Genomic DNA, 17,230 nt, shown 5'->3' on the forward strand with positions numbered 1-17,230 from the left:
ACAAGTGTGTTAAAAGCATGGATTTGGTTCTAAAATTGTGTGTGTATGTTACTGAAGTGTCCTAGTTCATTTATAAGCAATGAATGAGCTTCAAACTTAAGCTAAGAAGCATTGATGATCTTTGATTCTTTGAATTATTTAATATTAAAAAGTTTGAATTCTTTGGCCATGGCTTTGAATTTTCTTCACCCTCTTGCTCTAGGCCTGCTATGTACTTCTCTTTGTTGCAGAAAATAAGCTATCTTGATGACTCAAACAAGAGACAAAGCTTTGGATAATGATCTTGCACCATTTCTTTTTAATTTAATTTTAAAGGTAATAAAATTAAACTAAAAAAGAAATAAAAATGTTATGGGCCTTAGGTTGGTCGTGGGAGGCCCTTAGCACCATTAGAATCATGTTTGGATCATGAAAACTTGGCCCCTTTTGAAAAAAAACATTTTTTATCAATGTTGGTTTCATGCATTTTCCCAAAATATAGCCAACTTCAACAAGGCATAAATCCCTCAATTTTGATCATATGAAGGAGTTCTGGTACTTTTTAGAAACCTCAAGATGTCCTCTACAAGTTACTTTGGAAACTTTTTTTTCATTTGGAGAAGTTATCTTGATGTTATGGCCTTTGACAAAAAACCACTTTTTGTTGACTTTGAAAATGACCTGTAATGTCTGAGCTAATATTTTTCAAATGGTGAATCCAATGACCATGGGATCAATTTCATTTGAAAGATAATTGAATTTCCTTCAAAACAAGATTTGGTTGGAATTTTTTGAATGAACGAGGAGAGAGTTATGGTCGGTCAAAGTTCAGTTGACTTTTTAGGAGAAAACCCTAATTTTGAAACTTAGGGTTTTGTTGATTTTTGATCGTTTCTTGATGAATTATGATCAACCAATGATCAAATGATGAAAATTTTTACAAAATATGGATATTGACAAAAAAATTCATTTTTGACTGTCTGTTGACTTTTCGGTCAAACTGGTCGTCAGTTGACTGTTTGAGCCGCTGACTGTGCGTCTGAGCGAATTGAAGTTTGAAAATTTGTATGGTGGCACTTTGAGACATATGAAGGTCCATGAAATCCATTTGAGTTCTCAAAAAACTTGTTCTCCTGAAAAAAACAAAAACCCTAGTTAGGGACTGTACGTGTAGGAGACAGTTAAGCGTACTTGATTTTTGTGCAGTGTTGAGTCTCTGCTGATCATGTGATTATCAGAAGACTTCTAGAACAAAAATATTGGAATTTTGAAATGCAAAATATTGACTTGATTGATGGTACAAAACATGGAGAATCGTGCTGTCAGCGGGTTTGATTGTCAACTAGCTGTCCAGGCATTAACATAACAGTTAAAGTGAAAATTCAACAGTTAAAGTTAATTTTTTATTTTTGTTTTTTTGTTGTGTTAATGGTGAAAATTTATTTACATGAGTTGTTAGAAAAACACAAATATAATAAATAAACAAAAAATACCGTACGCGAACGAAATTACCGATAATAACCTTGAAAAATATTTAATGCACAGAAAAATAAATATTTAACTGGCAGAAAACACACAAAATATTATCTTAATAATTAAACGATAGTATGACATTTAATACTGACAGTACAAATATTACATAATATAATGAACAGTACGACAAATATAATGAACAGTACTTTATTTGAAAGCGAAAGATACGACAAACTTTAAAAATGACGATTAAAAACCCATGCTATAAATAACAACATATAGATGATCGGGAGTGTAAGCAACCCAGGTCCGCATTTTTCAGGACTATGCAGATAGAAAAAAGGACATGATCACCACTAAAACAGTGATAACCATAAGAAAACACGTATCCATCCACTTTGCCATTTTTGCCGGGGAAGAAGAGAAAATAAATATGAGGTAGAAGTTTAGAGAAATGAGTTGAAATTTGATGTGAGAATTTATGGAAAAAAATGAGAGATATTTATAGAGTGAAAAGAAGGATAGAGACGTTGGGGAATGAAGTGATGTCGTACAAAAAAGGAAAATTTGAGTGGTAGTAGGATTTGAAAGAAAGTGTATTGTAGGGTTTGAAAAGAGAGATGTATAGAATAAAGTTAGGATTTGATTTTGAAAGAAAGAGATTTGAAAAGAAAGGAAGAGATTTTGAAAATAATAAAATATAGTACAAAAATTAGTGGGAAACAAAAACTACTAATAATTTACTCGTTACCAGTACAGTCTGAATCCCCGGACTCTGTGCCTGCAAAAATTTAATTTTGTACCAATTGCGTCAGTACTATTTATCTGAAAATAAATCTCAAATAAACAGCGTGTGTGAAGTGATATACAGTATTTGGAATTTGCGTAAGAATAGATTCAACAGCGAACCAGACAGAAGTCTGTTGCCTTCTTTCTGAAAAAGATGCGGGCAAATTTTGAGGTATAACAGTATGCTTGTAACTGATTTTTTCTGGTGGAAAGGTAGTTGTGTGTGTTATTTTGAACATGGCCTTATGAATGTGTGCATTTGGTTTTGAATGGTTTTGTATTTGAATGCAACAAGTCAGCCTGGTATGCTTGATCAACTTGTATCGGGGCAGACTTGAGTGTCTCTCTTTTGATAGATTATGACCTGAATTCGATGTGTGTCCATGCAGGTTTCTTTTGTGTTATGACGAACCGATCTTGAAGCATATTTAGATGCAAACATGGTCTTGTGTGATAGTTGCTCGTGTTCATTGATGACATTGGTGGGCTGATACATATTGCTTGAATTTCCTTATTGCCCCTGCTCGGTTTTTTTCTTTAGGCTTGCAGCTTCATTGGTGCTTGATCGAATTCTGCCTAGCTGCCTCTATCGTCTCTATTTTATTGTGTGAATTTCCCCTTAAAAAATGTGAAGTGAATGATATGGATGAATGTATGGTTTAATGTATGTTCTGAAATTTAGGTAGTGTTGTGAATGGTATAGGATGAACTGGTTTGGATATTTTGTACAGGTTATGGCATGATGCAGGTTGATCTTTGGTTATGACTTGTTACTTGAATTCCCACTGATCTACATTATTTGAATTTCTTTTGATGAGTGTTAGTGTAGGTTATGATGTAGGGAGCATAGAATAGGATGTATGGTTGAATATATATGTATTGATGCAAGGCTATAAGATTGTATTGGCTTAATTGTTTTGGATGTATGTGTTGTTGTTAGTGTGATTTTGGATGGTTAGAAGTGTTTGGTGTAGATATATTGAATCAATGGTGGCTGGTTTAAACTGTGGTATGTGCAAGTTTGATGAGTATTCTTGGAATTGTTTTTACGCAGGTTGATTACAAGACTAAAGTGGTAGCATTATTTGGCCATAAGGAATCCAGGAGCATTAAAGGATGAAAGAATGGTAATCACCAAATGGGGGTCAACAAGAAGCTGACCTGGAAAAGGACAGGTCTAGGAGACTACTGAGTCATAAGTCGATGGTCAACAATTGACTAAAATGTCAACTGTTGACAAAAGTCAATTATGGCCTTTTTCTTTGTGTAATTTTCATGGTTTTGTAATGTGTAAAGAAGGATGAGGATGTGAATGTTAAGTGTAAAACTCTGTAATGGATTTGGCTATAGAACTTTTGATGTTTTCATGTGAATGTTGACTCTTGTACGTTCCAAATGACTTTTCTTAATTTCGTGCACTTGAAGTATCAATCCAATATCGCAATCAAACCATGATGTGAGATGGAGGCCGATAGGAATTCAGGTGGACTTTGGTCAAAAGGTCAACCCCCATGGTTTGACTTTGACCAAAAGTCAAAGCTTAGACACACATCTTTACCGTGAATTCCAACTTCTGCCTTGAACTCCATTAAATAGACGAAAACACTTTGCAATTGATGATGAATTGAAATCATAGGTGGTGAAATGAATCCACGTGAACCCAAAAGAATTCCTTTGATCACAACACATATAGGGAAATAAACCCCCATTCATTTGGTAATTAAAGACACCATGAAGATGCGTCTAACCTTGATCTATAAGAACTTTAATCCAAGTTCAAAGCTTTTGAACGGAGCCTGATTGAATGACTTGAACCACAATCGGTAATGAAACCACACCTCAGATGACAGACATTCCTATATACTAAATAAGACCTCAATCCAAGATCCGAGAAAGCCTTTGTTGAACAAGCTGACTTAATGCAGAAACCTAAACCACGTGGAACCCTATATCCTTCTGTAACCACTGATCCCATACCCAATTATTGGTTAATGATGCATGAGTGTTAAATGACCTAATGGAGGTATGTAGATGAGATGCGAAGCTTAAGCCAGTTAAAAGCTAAAGGGGTAGGACAAATTTTGGGTATGACAGGTATGGACTAAGATTCTTCTGGGTTGTTTTTACCACAGAAAATCAACAAGTTCTTCAAACTTCGTCAATAAGGACCAACAATACATTATGTATTGTATTGGTAAACAAATCAAGGTGGATCTTCCCTTCATCATCTTCAATCACTTGTGGCATGCTGTGACTGATTCAAGAGACGAAATCAGGCTGCAATATCCAAACAAAAAGAGGAACGTTATTCCTTTTGGAAGAATCCTTACAAATCTTCTGGTTCAAATAAAGATTGTTGAAACTCTGGAGAACGCGAGCATAATCAACAATCCTTACACTATTATTGGAAGTACTATAAATGCTCTTACTCTGAAGAAAATGGGCATAATCAAGTTTATTGGTTCTACTCCTAAGGTGAACAAAGAAGTTAGGTCCATAAGAGGTCCTGTTCTGGATGACTTTGAGATGTTCTTCAAGAATGAACAACCAGAAGTTATTGTCAGATATCTTGCCATGCACAAGGAAGCTGGTTCTGAGTGTGATCTTGTCTGGATAAGCAACCAGAAACTTGATACTGCTGCTAATCAAGGTCCAGAAATAGAGGCAGAAAAAGAAAGAAGAACAAAGAGAAAATTAGATCTTCCTACAATCAGTGAAGAGCAGAAGGAAGATGAGACGAAGAAACAGAAGGAAGAAGGATAAGCAGATAAGAAGAAGCATAATAAGGATGATAAGAAAGAAGAAGAGAAATAAAAAGAAGAAAGATAAGAAGAGGAAAGAAAAGGAAGAAAAGAAATAAGTAGAAAAGAAGTTGGAGAAGAATGATGTTGAAAAATAAAAGCAGAAGGAAGTGGAAAAGAAGAAGGAAAAGTTAAAAGGAAAGCAGAAGGTAGTGATACAGAAGGAGAAAAAGAGAAAGGCAGTAGGAGAAGGACCTCCTAAGAAGAAGCAACGAGGTCCAGATATTGTAATTTCTGAACCTGATTCTGATTTTGTTTTTAATTCAAAGAATGTATCATTAGAGGATAACCTAGAAATTCAACCAGAAAAAGCCTCTACTAAGCTTCCTCCAACCACCAAAGTTCTCACTCCTGCTCCTTCACCCAAGTCTAAAGGCACTACGCCTATTCTTGATTCTGTACCCCCAGCTTCTGAACCTATCCTTGAAGCCACACCCCTTAACACCATCATTCCTCCTCGTGCAAATATATCCACTTCTCAACCTCCTCCTCACCTCAATTAAACTCTTGTAGACACTGTTGTGCTCTACCCTTTCACACATTCATATGTTGAACCATCTGATTCTAATTCTTTCACCCGCCTCTTGAACAAATATCGTAAACCTAAACCTAACCATGTTGTTGTGGTTTTAGACTCAGATCATGAAGCTGATTCCTCTCAACCTCCCTCTCAACCACCCTCTTCTGAAACATAATTTGTTTTAGATAGAGTTCCTCAATTATATGCCCTATCTTACCCAGATAAACCAATCTCTTCTCTCCATCTCCAAATACCTAATCCTACTCCCAGACCATCACCTCCTAGACCTTCTGTTGATACATTTTTTGAATTATTAACCCTTAAGGTCAGAACAGGTTTAGATGCTCTGAAGGTTGCACATGATGCCAAACTGGATCATGTTGCTGCTAGGAAGCTCTGGAGAACTTTCAGAAGGGAGATTCAGTCTGTTCTTCTGGATCTTCAGCAAGACTGTCTAGATATTGCTCCTGGACCTTCTGGATTCCTTCTGGAGTATGATGATGGAAGATACTACCATCCCATCACCAGCTGGAAGCCTCTTGAAGAGAAGGAGTTTGTGGATGAGCTTGCAGAAGAAGAGAATCCTCTGGCAATCGTTGTATGGAAGCCACACTCCTACAAGGTTCTTAATAGAGACTTTCAGTTTTTATTCAGAAGTTAAATATCCTCCAGAACCAGAGACTCCTATCCCTCTAGAAAATTTGGCTGCAATTCTTGAAGGCCTAGAACATCCTGCTGAAAAGATTCCTGTTGAGGAAAATCATGAAGAAGTTCTTATGGTTGAAGTTGATGCTGCAAATCCTCTTGTTCTGGACAAAAGCTTTGATGTTTCTCTTGATGGTCCTTCTGCTTCTGTGCTGATAAACACTATGAAGGAGCTCCAACAGAATCAAGCTACCTTGGCTCTTCGTCTAGACAAGCAAGAGGATACAAACGCTGAGTTTAAATCCTTCATGCAGGATCAGAAGGAAGCTACAAGGAAGCAAGTTGAAGACACTACTGAGATTAAGAACCTTCTGGCTGTCTTAGCTTCTAGGTTTAGCCAGTCGTAGTCTGCCTTGCGTCTTAGTGTGTTTTCTTGTTTTCTGCATCTGCGTGAATTGCATTTGATTCTGTACCCTTATCTTCTGATGTTTTCAATGAAAAATTATCTGTTCTTTCTTCACTCTGTGTGTTTTGTTCATCTGAATATTTATGCTTTTTGATGTTATGACAAAAAGGGGGAGAAATATGATAATTGAATTGGTTTATAATATCAGTTGCTAGGATTAAGTCTCAACATTTCCTAACATTATTTGCAAGTTTTCTGTCTTTGATAGTTTTTTGCAGGGATGAGATATTCTGAAAAAACTCAAAGTGAGAAGCAAATACATGGGAAAAGTAACTCTAAAGCTCCTGAAGATTTGAAGCAAGCTAAGTGCTCTGAAGTTTCAAATCCAGAAGCAAGAAATGCTGAGATCAGAAGCAAGAAGAATGCTCTGATACAATCAAGTATGCTCTGATACAATATTCAATTGATTACAAAGAGAAATTCAAAGCTCTGCAACTGTCCAATGAAAGCTCTGAAGAGAAGCTCTGAATGTTCTGAAGTTCTATTCAAAGTGAAAGTCTCAACTGAAATGAAAAATACTCAGGGAAGTCTTTTATTTATAAATTCTTCTAGTATTAATTTCAGGGGGAGATTGTTAATCTCAGGGGGAGACATATTCACACACTCTGATTATATGCTTATGCTATATCTGTGTAATTGTCTTTGTTCATATGATATTCTGGATACAAATTCATATCAATTATATATGTTTTTATCATCATCAAAAAGGGGGAGATTGTTAGAACAAGAATTGTTATGATCTATATTTTGTGTTTTGATGATAACATTATATATGAATTTTGTATAAGATAATATGGTTCTCCAATCCTTTACATTTTCCATTTCAGGAAATATATAAAGAGTATGCACAAATCAGCGCTCAGAAGCAACTAACTCTGGAAGTTCTGGATGGCTTCATCAGAACATGCTCTGGCAAGACATCAGAAGATGATCAAGCAGAATAAGAACGTGAAATGAAAGCATCAGAAGAACGAAGTCAGAAGCAGAAGCACTGAAGTTCTGAATGGTATCACGCTCAAGCTCTTCAAAGTCAAAAGACAAGAAGATGCTCTGCACCAAGCTGTTGACTCTGAAATTCAAACGTTGTTATCTACAAAATCTGATTCCAGAAGTAAGTACAAGGTGGAAGGCTGAAACGTCTAATCTCTGACTGAAAAAAGGAACGTTAGAAGCTACAAAAGGCAAAGTCAGTAAAAGCAGGAAAAGCAAGGCTCGAGGTAGTTGACAAAAGTGTGAAACATTAAATGCAGAGCTGTACTATTCACGCAAAGCATTAAATGCTCCCAACGGTCATTTCCTCTTAGCGCCTATAAATAGAAGTTTTGCTCAGAAGCAAAGTAGAACACTTGTGCAAAATACGGAAACACTGTCAAAATCAAAGCTCACGAACTTCATCTTCAACCTCACAAACTCTTGTAATATTTAGTGAGTGTTAAGCCTAGAACTTAAGAGAAATATCACAGTTGTGATTACAGCTTTATTAGAAGCAATCTATACTCTTGTAAACATTATTTTACATTGTTTGTAAAAGGTTCCTAGAGTGATCAAGTTGTGATCTGTAGACTCTAGAAGACTTAGAGGTTATTTAAGTGGAAAACCATTGTTATCAGTTGGATTAGTGGATTAAATCCTCAGTTGAGGTAAATCACTCTAAGGGGGTGGACTGGAGTAGTTTCGTTAACAACGAACCATGATAAAAATAATTGTGTTCATTGTTTTTATCTTACAAGTTTTTGAAGTCACACTTATTCAATCCCCCCTTTCTAAGTGTTTTTCTATCCTTCAATGTCTTGCTTATCCCTCTAGCGGGAGTACCTTTTATAGCCTTGATTTGGTCCTTAGAACCTCATCAAAGCGGTGTCTTTTGAACTTCTCATCGTTACAAACGTTTCTTGCGTATTTATTATCGAGTCATGAATGACATATTTAAGCAGCAGTTATGGCCGAGTAGTATGTAATAGCTAGGCATTATGCCTGAGCTGTGTTGTGACCTTTCATACGCTCATTAGTACGCGTCCTATACTTGGAATTCGGCTAGTACCTATCGGGCGATGTGGGTACTTGGATGTGGTCTAAGAGACCCTCAGCTGACTCATATAATACTTCAATCCATGGTTCATTCCAAGTCGCGTCCTTGTAAACATCCCGAGTATGGAACATGAATAAATAATAATTTCATTTTTCGTTGATATATAAATTATTAGAATTCATATCATACAAAGAATATGATAAACTATACATACAATATTTGTTGATTTATTAATGATGTTTGGTTTAGTTCGGTTTGCAAAATAGAAACTGCAAACCGAACCAAACCGCGCAATTTTATTAGAAAATAACCCAAATGCATTCGAATCAAATGCGGTTTTTTGGGGTTTCGATTTAGTTCAATTCGATTTTGCGGTTTTCTATTGGGCCGATTCGGTTTTGAACACCTTGGTTGAAGAAATTATTGGCGATCTGATCACTTAATAGAGCAATTGTGACAATGCAACGAAAATGGTTTGAGGAGTCTGACTTGTAATTTCGTGAGAATCAAAAGGTCGTTCTCACATACGCTACCACTATTTCAATGTGGAACTGGAAATTGATGACGTGTTGATTGTAAAATATAATACATCGGTGTGGGTCTCTTGGTACATAAGAACGGGAAAGTATACATCATTAACATTCTAACGCCGAAGTCAATAATATCACGAAAGGGCAACTTTACAAGAGTCAATAGAATTATATACAATTCCGGTCTAATTTATAAGAAAAAAAACAAAGACAAATTTAGCTCCAAGAAAAGCTCAAATGTATGAACAATGCTATAATTACATCAAAGACAATAGAACATGGCATCAGTTAAAGTGAAGGTGGGCATAACATACACCAGAGCTGCCTCAACAAAACAAAGATTTAACTCCAAGAAAAGCTCAAATATTTTCAGAGTCTCATCCCAAATCTGCAAACAAAACAAAAGAGTGTCATCTCTTAATTGAATTGCATAATGTAACAACTTATAAACCAATCTCCTCATATAAAGTTGGCATCCAACACAATTATACTAGTTTCTCTAACTTTACAAGTTGGTTATGTGATTACAGTACCGATACTTGTTCTTAATTTTAACCGCTGAAACATATTGCCTTAAATGTCACATTTCCAAAAAACAACTTGAGCAACAAGACAAAGTCACACTTTCATAATAGCTTATAGTTCAAAAATCCAAACCCAACAGTTGAATGCATGATAGAATATGAAAAACCAAAAACTATTACTTACATATTATCCATAAACTATGAGTTCACATGTTGGAGAGGCCTTTGGGCATAGAGACATTCTTCTTTGTTTTATTTTGCACGGGATTTCGATTTTCATGGATTGTAAAATTCTTGCATTCTTCAAAATATATGTTGGTAACATAAGGAATAGAATGCTCTCAATAGTGCAACTTCTAAGTTGCGATAAAAGGCATTGTGGCACACACTCCGGATCCACCCAAGTTTCTGGATAATCTTCAAGAAATTCCCTCTTCATTCCTTCCCTTATCCCATGACAGTCCTGTTAATAGGACACTAAAACAAAATAAACCAAAACATACTTAAGAGAAATGATAAACCAAATAAGATTATTAAACTTAACCACCTCGTAAAGTTTGAGATTTTGAAGCTTGGGGCACTGGTGGAGCACTTTTCCAACCAATTCCCAACTATTGTGGAGCTCGAGGGAGGTCAAATTATGAAAGATAGGGCCCTGGGGTTGATTCACCTATATTATCCAGAAAAGAAAAACTTGAGAGGAAATAAATCTATTTTTGCTACTCACACCTATAAAATTAGTTAAGTGACTGACCTTGTATGCTTGGTGAGACAGTAAATAGCCTAAGCACAAAGACTTGGAACTAGTGAGTGCTTCCAGCGGTATGCATGACCACGGACTATAACTGATAGTTGCTGTAGTCAATTTGGGTAACCTTAAACTTCTAAATTCCTGGAAGATGACAGACTCCTCCTCCTCCATACAACCCAACAATACATAACATACCTCTAAATCCTCGAGAATTGGACTTGCAGACAGAAGCAGCAAAAATTCTCTAGCTCCTTGGGGCTCAGGAAAAATAATCCCTCTCAAATGAAGGGTTTTGAGCGAGGGAAATCCAACCGAAGAAAAAGCAAAACCCTCTAGGCAAAACCACCAGAGTTCGAGCCTTACAAGAGTTTTGCTAGCGAAAATACTAGAGGGCAATTTTGGTCGCAAATGATAACCAATTTCATCCAAATCTATATGAATAAGAAGGTTTTGGATTTTGCATTGAACAAGAAAATTGATCCATTTGAATAGATTGTGCACGTGGAGACAAGTGGGAGTACAGTCCAGGGAGAAATCTTTGATGAAACGAGAGCCAACAGCGTCTCGCGAATCCAAAACGGAGTTGACTGAATCTTCGAAGCTATCAGCTTCGATGCCGATGAAATCAATACTATCACACAATTTCCATAGATTAATCCACCTCTTGCTCAGTATGCCTGTGGAAACCGCCTTTTTGGTGGTAAGAAAAGAGAGAATGCGACCTAGAACTTCTTCCGGTAAATCGCTGATCTTATCTGGTTTGGAAATCTCTTCGCGACATAGAACTTTTTCTGGCAAACCACAGATCTTATCTGCTTCGGAAATTACATGTCGATGCATTTTTATAATTGTAAACAAGATGAATTTTTCTTACGATTAGGGTTTGCTGGGTTTGTTTGGTTTTATATAGCCGACAACACTTACTGTGCGTTAGATTCACATTAAAGTACAGGACAAACAAGCCCTTGAGTTACAAGACAACTATTTGTCTTGTGTTTTGTTTAACAAATTATTATGGTCATCACAAACAAAATAATATCAACTTTACCAGCGTAAATGTTATATATATTTCATATTTTTATAATTATATTCATTTATTTGTTAATTTATATTTTTTTTAATTGACGAATAAATATATAAATGTACAAAGTAATTATAAAATTTAACATATTCCAAATTAAATAATAAAAATCCTTAATTTTTGTTACTACAATATTTGCTTATAATATTTTGAGATGTATTAAACACTATCCGAAATTATGCTACACATTTCTAAATGAAATATAATTTCTACATATATTTCAAATTTATTTATTTTATCAAAGGTGCGTTCGTTCATTTATTTTATCAAATTTATTTATTTTATCAAATGAAATATAATATTCATTTATTTGTTACTACATATATTTAACAAACCCGTGCGTTCGCACGGGTTCTGGTATGGGACTGTCATATCCCAAAATTTGCCCTCTTATATTCAATCAAAGGTCCCTCTATTCATCTTCAATGGCTCAAGTTTCAAAGGCTTACTCAGGTCACTCTCTCCTAATCAAAGATCTCCAGAACTAGGGTTTTCATTTTAAGGCCTCAAATGGATCTCAAGGTGTCTCACATATATCAAATTATCTCCATGCCAATTATCAAACTTCAATCCCAAGGCTTTTCCATTCAAAGGCTCAGATGATCAATAATCGACCATGTTGACCTAAAAGTCAACTATAGTCAAAGTACGGTCAAACTTCAAGATTTTTGGTCAACATCAAGTATGTGAGGCTATATCCATCATTTGATCAAAGGTTGATCATAATCCATCAATAGAAACTCAGAAATGAACAAATGCAAAAGGTTCAAATTAGGGTTTCTTAAGGAGTATCAAAAATTTCCCAACCAAAGCCTACTTCAAAGGAAATTTGATTCTCTACAACTTTGATGTTGGGCCCAAGATCAAGAAGTGCACCATTTGGGAGATATGGTCAAAGAGATTATAGGTCTTCCTAAAAGTCAATGAAGTATACCTTTTGGGTCAAAGCTCATAACTTGAGCATGGAAACTTCAATTGAGATGAAACCAAAGACATCATTTAGAGGACTCTCTAAGTTTTCTAAAATGATCAAGAATTCCTCCATAAAGTTAGAATTAAGAGAGATATGCATGATGGAAATTGAGCAATTTTAGGAGGAGCGTGAAACCCTAATTGACAAAAACATGATTTTGGACTAATGGGCTTAGAATTCTGATTTCAAATATGACCATGGCCCATAAAAGGACTTTTGAAAACTTTATTTTATTTTTATTACATTTATTTTGTTTAATTGAATTTTTATTCATTTTAACATTTATAAATTATATAAATATGAAATAAATGGTTTTTAAATCAAAGATTGGTTTTTTAATCAAGTTTCAACAATCCAAATGTCAAATAAGGATACAAATCTCCTGCAAGAGAGATTGGAAAGAGATGAGAATAATTTGAACCAAAAATAGCAAGATTATATACAAGTTCAAATCAAATCTTTTTTTAAAGGAAGAGAAGATATTTCTCCATGGAATTAAACCTAATTCTCTCCCATATATATAACAAACCTTGCAGCTGCACCAAGGGGGGGAGGAAGACGAAAATCATAAAGGAAAAGAGGCTAGGGTTCCATATTAAAAGCCACACAAATTTATCAAAACAAAAAGGCGAATGGGCAGGCCTCCTGAGATTTTTAAAACGATTCTATCACGTTCCAGAGGTAAAGGAGAGGTGAGGGGGATCTTTTGAAGATCCCCATGCTCGCCATACAGTGGCATACACGTTCATGTTTCCTTTGAAATATGTTCACCATCGTTTTTCCAATTTATGATTTGTTTTAATTAAATCTAACACCACTAACATGTTCATATGCTGTTTTAGAGATGATTTGGCTATTCATTTGCAAGGTTTAACGGCTGGGCAGGTATTTGCCATTGCTAGGGCATAAAGAGAGCAAGCTCTCGTTCTCCGCATGCAGACCGTTTCAGACGCCAAAACCACCTCCATTGAACTCAAGACGTTACAATTAGGGGATCTGGGTTGTTTTCTTTCTCGTTCCCCTTCGATTCGTGCAGGTTCCGAAGCAATGCCATGGGAGGGCGAAAATATGAAGAATCCGCAGCAAAATACATGGTTGTTTCCGCAGGTAATCATAAAGGAGAAGATGAATAGTATAGGGAGACTTTGACTGCAGTATTTGGACGCGTGTCGTGACGTTAATGAAGGGTCAGCGTTGTAGCTTCCTCTCTCCACTTCCCATTGGCAACACGCAACACAAAGGGGCCCACGCGGAGTGTCTTCTTTGACTAATCTCGTTAATGACTTTATTTTATATATTATCTTTTCCGTGCCATATACGTATGACTAACATGTTTCAGTTGGATTGGCTAAGGTGGAGGAACTATGACTCTGAAGGCTCAGGTTCGAGACCTGGCCATGACTGTTTATTTTTAACAAATTCAGTACGCAGATCCTATGCAACAAACCTACCATTTCCACCGTGCACCTTCAGCGCATCACCACAGGATCTCCTATAATTCAAAATCTAACGCTCCATATGATGCTGCTCCACCATGGACCTTCAAAGGCCATCAACACATGATCGCTCCCAGGTTTTATTTATTATCTTTTATTTATATCGTTTAGTTAAATATTTAGATTAAAGATGAATGGTTAATTTAATTTAATTTAGGATTAGAATATCAAACTAGGATTAGGGTTAGAAGTATGACATTTTCCCCGATTATTCGATTATATCGATTATTCGATTTAATTGATTTAATTATTTTTAATTATTAAAATCACAAAAAGCCCTAGGAGTTATAACAAAAATATTAGGGTTCACCCAATCCCATTGGCCAGTGGCTACGGTATTAGGATTAGGGTTTTCCAACCAATTTAGTTTCATCCAAAAACAATCATAGAATTTTATTCGCTTCGATTAAATCAATTAATCGCGGTGGGTAATAATCAAATAAATTACTTAATTCTTAAATATAAATTAAAATAACATTTATTTTGCTAAATGGTTTTAACCAAAGCTATTGGTTACGATGATTAGCATTTTCCCCTTCATCCAAATTCGTTATTATTTGTAATCGAATCAATCGATTATGAGGGGTAACGATAATTAAAATACGCACATTTGCTATTCGCGATAATCAATATATCGATTATAGTGGTTAGCAATCCTCCCTTTAATCTGTTAGCCATGGTAATCAAATCTATTGATTATTGCAACTAACGGTAACAAACTAAAAACTAGGGTTGTACGCCCAAATCTTAAAAACACTAAACCACGATACTACAGTTTTTCAACACTGCGATGTTCACAACTGCGATAAGGTAATTCAAAATACCTTCGAACATTCGCATTTCAAAACAACTTCAAATACAATCAAATTCAATTCTAAGGCGTACAACCCTGTCCCCGAACTACGTAGACTCTGATCTTCCCTAAGGAGGTACGTAGGCACTTGGCAACAAGGCGAGTCCCCCTCTTTCAAACCCTAATCATTTTCAATAATTAAACTTTTAACCCTATTATTTGTCTGTTACCCTCTTTTATGTTTTTGCCACAACCCTGATCTTTGCAATGTTAACCTTTAGGAAAGGGTTTTGGGTGCCTAACACCTTCCCTTAACCCGAATATAGTATCTTACCCTAAATCTCTTAATTGATAAAGGTTTCCTATTCGCCTTGGTAGAATAGGTGGCGACTCTCTAAGTTAAATTTTTAGGCAGGTTGCTACAGCTGGCGACTCTGCTGGGGAAACTTAAATGGTGAATACTATGCTCCTATAGGTTTTGGCAGGGTTTAGGTTTGGGCGCATTTTAGGGTTTGGCAAACTTGCCATTTTCAGGGTTTGGGGGAGGTTCATCTTTTTTTTTTTTTATAAATTTTAAATTATTTATTTATTTGTTTTTGTTTTTTTTATTAAATGTTTATTTATCTGCCTTAAAATGTTTGATTATATATTATATGCATTGCTGGTATTTTCTATGTTGTGTTAAACCCTAAGTGTGGGAGTTAACTTTGAGATCAATAGGGGAGTATGAATCGCCTACGAGTCTCATTGATAACTCCACTCGGAGTGGGTTGAGTATTCGGAAATGTCCAAAACGAGGCTTGACTTTGTTGAGGGCAGGACTGGACACTTGGCTGATCTCTCCGAGAACCTACCCCAAAAATTTGAACCTCATGGATAAAACGAGTTGTTCTAAAATCCGAAGAGACAAAAAAAGTCTCGGAGGCTACGAACGACCCCATGAGACCTTCTAGAACCCCCCATAAAAAGGTTGGCTCCCTAGAGCCCCCTACGTCGAACCTATGAACCTAGGACTTTTAGGATTATGTGCTTATTATATGTTTGCAATCTATATGCTTCAAGTATCTATCTGTTTCAATTTTGCAGGTATCCCTACGTATTCCCTAGCCTATAGGGATCCTATTCTTAAAATCGTGTCCTTCGCACGAAGGACACCATCGTTAGCACACGTCGATTGGCCTCTCGATGGCCATGAGATCTAGTGACTGTCTTGAACAGTCACTTTATGCTGCTCCTACGCACTCCCTAGCCCGTAGGGATTTTCCTTTTACATCTTTGTATTTTTACAACCACGTGTCCTTCCCACGAAGGACATCTTCATTAACGCATGTCGATTGGACTCTCGATGGCCATGAGATCCAGTGACTGTCTAGATTGGTCATCCCGTGCTTATTCCCGTATACCCCTAATTTGTAGGGTTTGGATTTCCGTTTAGACATCTTTCATCCCTAGCCTGTAGGGATTTCTCTTCACCCGATATCGTCCTTAGATAGGATGTGTTCCACATAGAGAACCTTCCCACGAGGGACAACTTCGTAAGTACACGTCGAACGACCTCTCGAAGGTCATGAGACTTGGTGACTGTCTTGAACGGTCATCAGCTACTTCCCACGCACTTCCTGATCCATTCCCATTAACGTGTCATAATATCTAGCTCGCAAATATTTCATTAGAGTCTAATGTCATCCCTAAATCCGCATAGGCTATCCTTAGGATTATATCTATCACACGTCCGCATTGCATTACATACAAGGAGTCATAATATACAAATAATAAAGGAGTCTTTTGCACACGCACGCATTCGCATTTTCATGCATTCATACATCTACATTCACATTTGCATTTCCATTTTCACCCGCATCCATACTCACCGTGCTAGTCGGTTTCCTGAAACTCATGTAAAAATAAAAGGATCATAAACTATAGAGAAAGGAAGATAAGCTATCGAGAATGATTTTGGTCCTGCTAAGGAAAAGAGGATGTCTCTCACTGTGCCAGCCGCATGTCCATGCCTTACCGTAACAGGATTGTGAATGCAACAAAGGTTATTGTCGAGCAAGGGTTAGTTCAACAACGAAGTTCCCTCATAGATACACTCAAGGGGTATCTAGTCATAAGGGGATTCATCTACGAACGTAGCAAACTTACAAGGACGCTCTACGATAACCTGGGGGCAAGGATTAATCCAACTAGGGCAATACCCTGAACAAAAATGCGTGACTACGATGCAGGGTATGCGACATATGCTAACTCCATACCAAGGGGCAAAAAGGCCATAGGTTTTTCTATCAATCTACAAACTTTGAAGGCTGCAAATGGTTTGGTGCTATCCTTAGAAAAAAAGGCAAAAGAGGTTCAGTCAAAGGAAACTCATGAAGTT

At 36.4% G+C, this 17,230-nt stretch overlaps 1 protein-coding gene across 1 annotated transcript; it reads right to left on the reverse strand.

Annotated features, from left to right (window-relative positions):
• Positions 1-9,337: 9,337 nt before the first annotated feature.
• LOC131625728 (F-box/FBD/LRR-repeat protein At4g00160-like) lies at positions 9,338-11,475 on the reverse strand. The gene is made up of 4 exons (XM_058896570.1): positions 10,511-11,475; positions 10,304-10,426; positions 9,941-10,219; positions 9,338-9,620 (listed from the first exon to the last, which is right to left on the reverse strand). Exons 1-3 carry the CDS (start codon positions 11,345-11,347, stop codon positions 9,944-9,946), a joined length of 1,236 nt encoding a protein of 411 aa, XP_058752553.1. The 5' UTR covers positions 11,348-11,475; the 3' UTR covers positions 9,338-9,620; positions 9,941-9,943.
• Between the last annotated feature and the right edge of the window lie 5,755 nt (positions 11,476-17,230).

This window comes from Vicia villosa, linkage group LG1 (genome assembly GCF_029867415.1).
Source record: "Vicia villosa cultivar HV-30 ecotype Madison, WI linkage group LG1, Vvil1.0, whole genome shotgun sequence".
NCBI lineage: Eukaryota > Viridiplantae > Streptophyta > Magnoliopsida > Fabales > Fabaceae > Vicia > Vicia villosa.

Coding starts and splice junctions, on each gene's coding strand:
- LOC131625728 (XM_058896570.1), bottom strand. CDS start 11,347: ATGCATCGACATGTAATTTCCGAAGCAGATAAGATCTGTGGTTTGCCA. Junction 10,427..10,510: donor TGTCTCACCAAGCATACAAG/GTCAGTCACTTA, acceptor TGGATAATATAG/GTGAATCAACCCCAGGGCCC. Junction 10,220..10,303: donor AAAATCTCAAACTTTACGAG/GTGGTTAAGTTT, acceptor TCCTATTAACAG/GACTGTCATGGGATAAGGGA.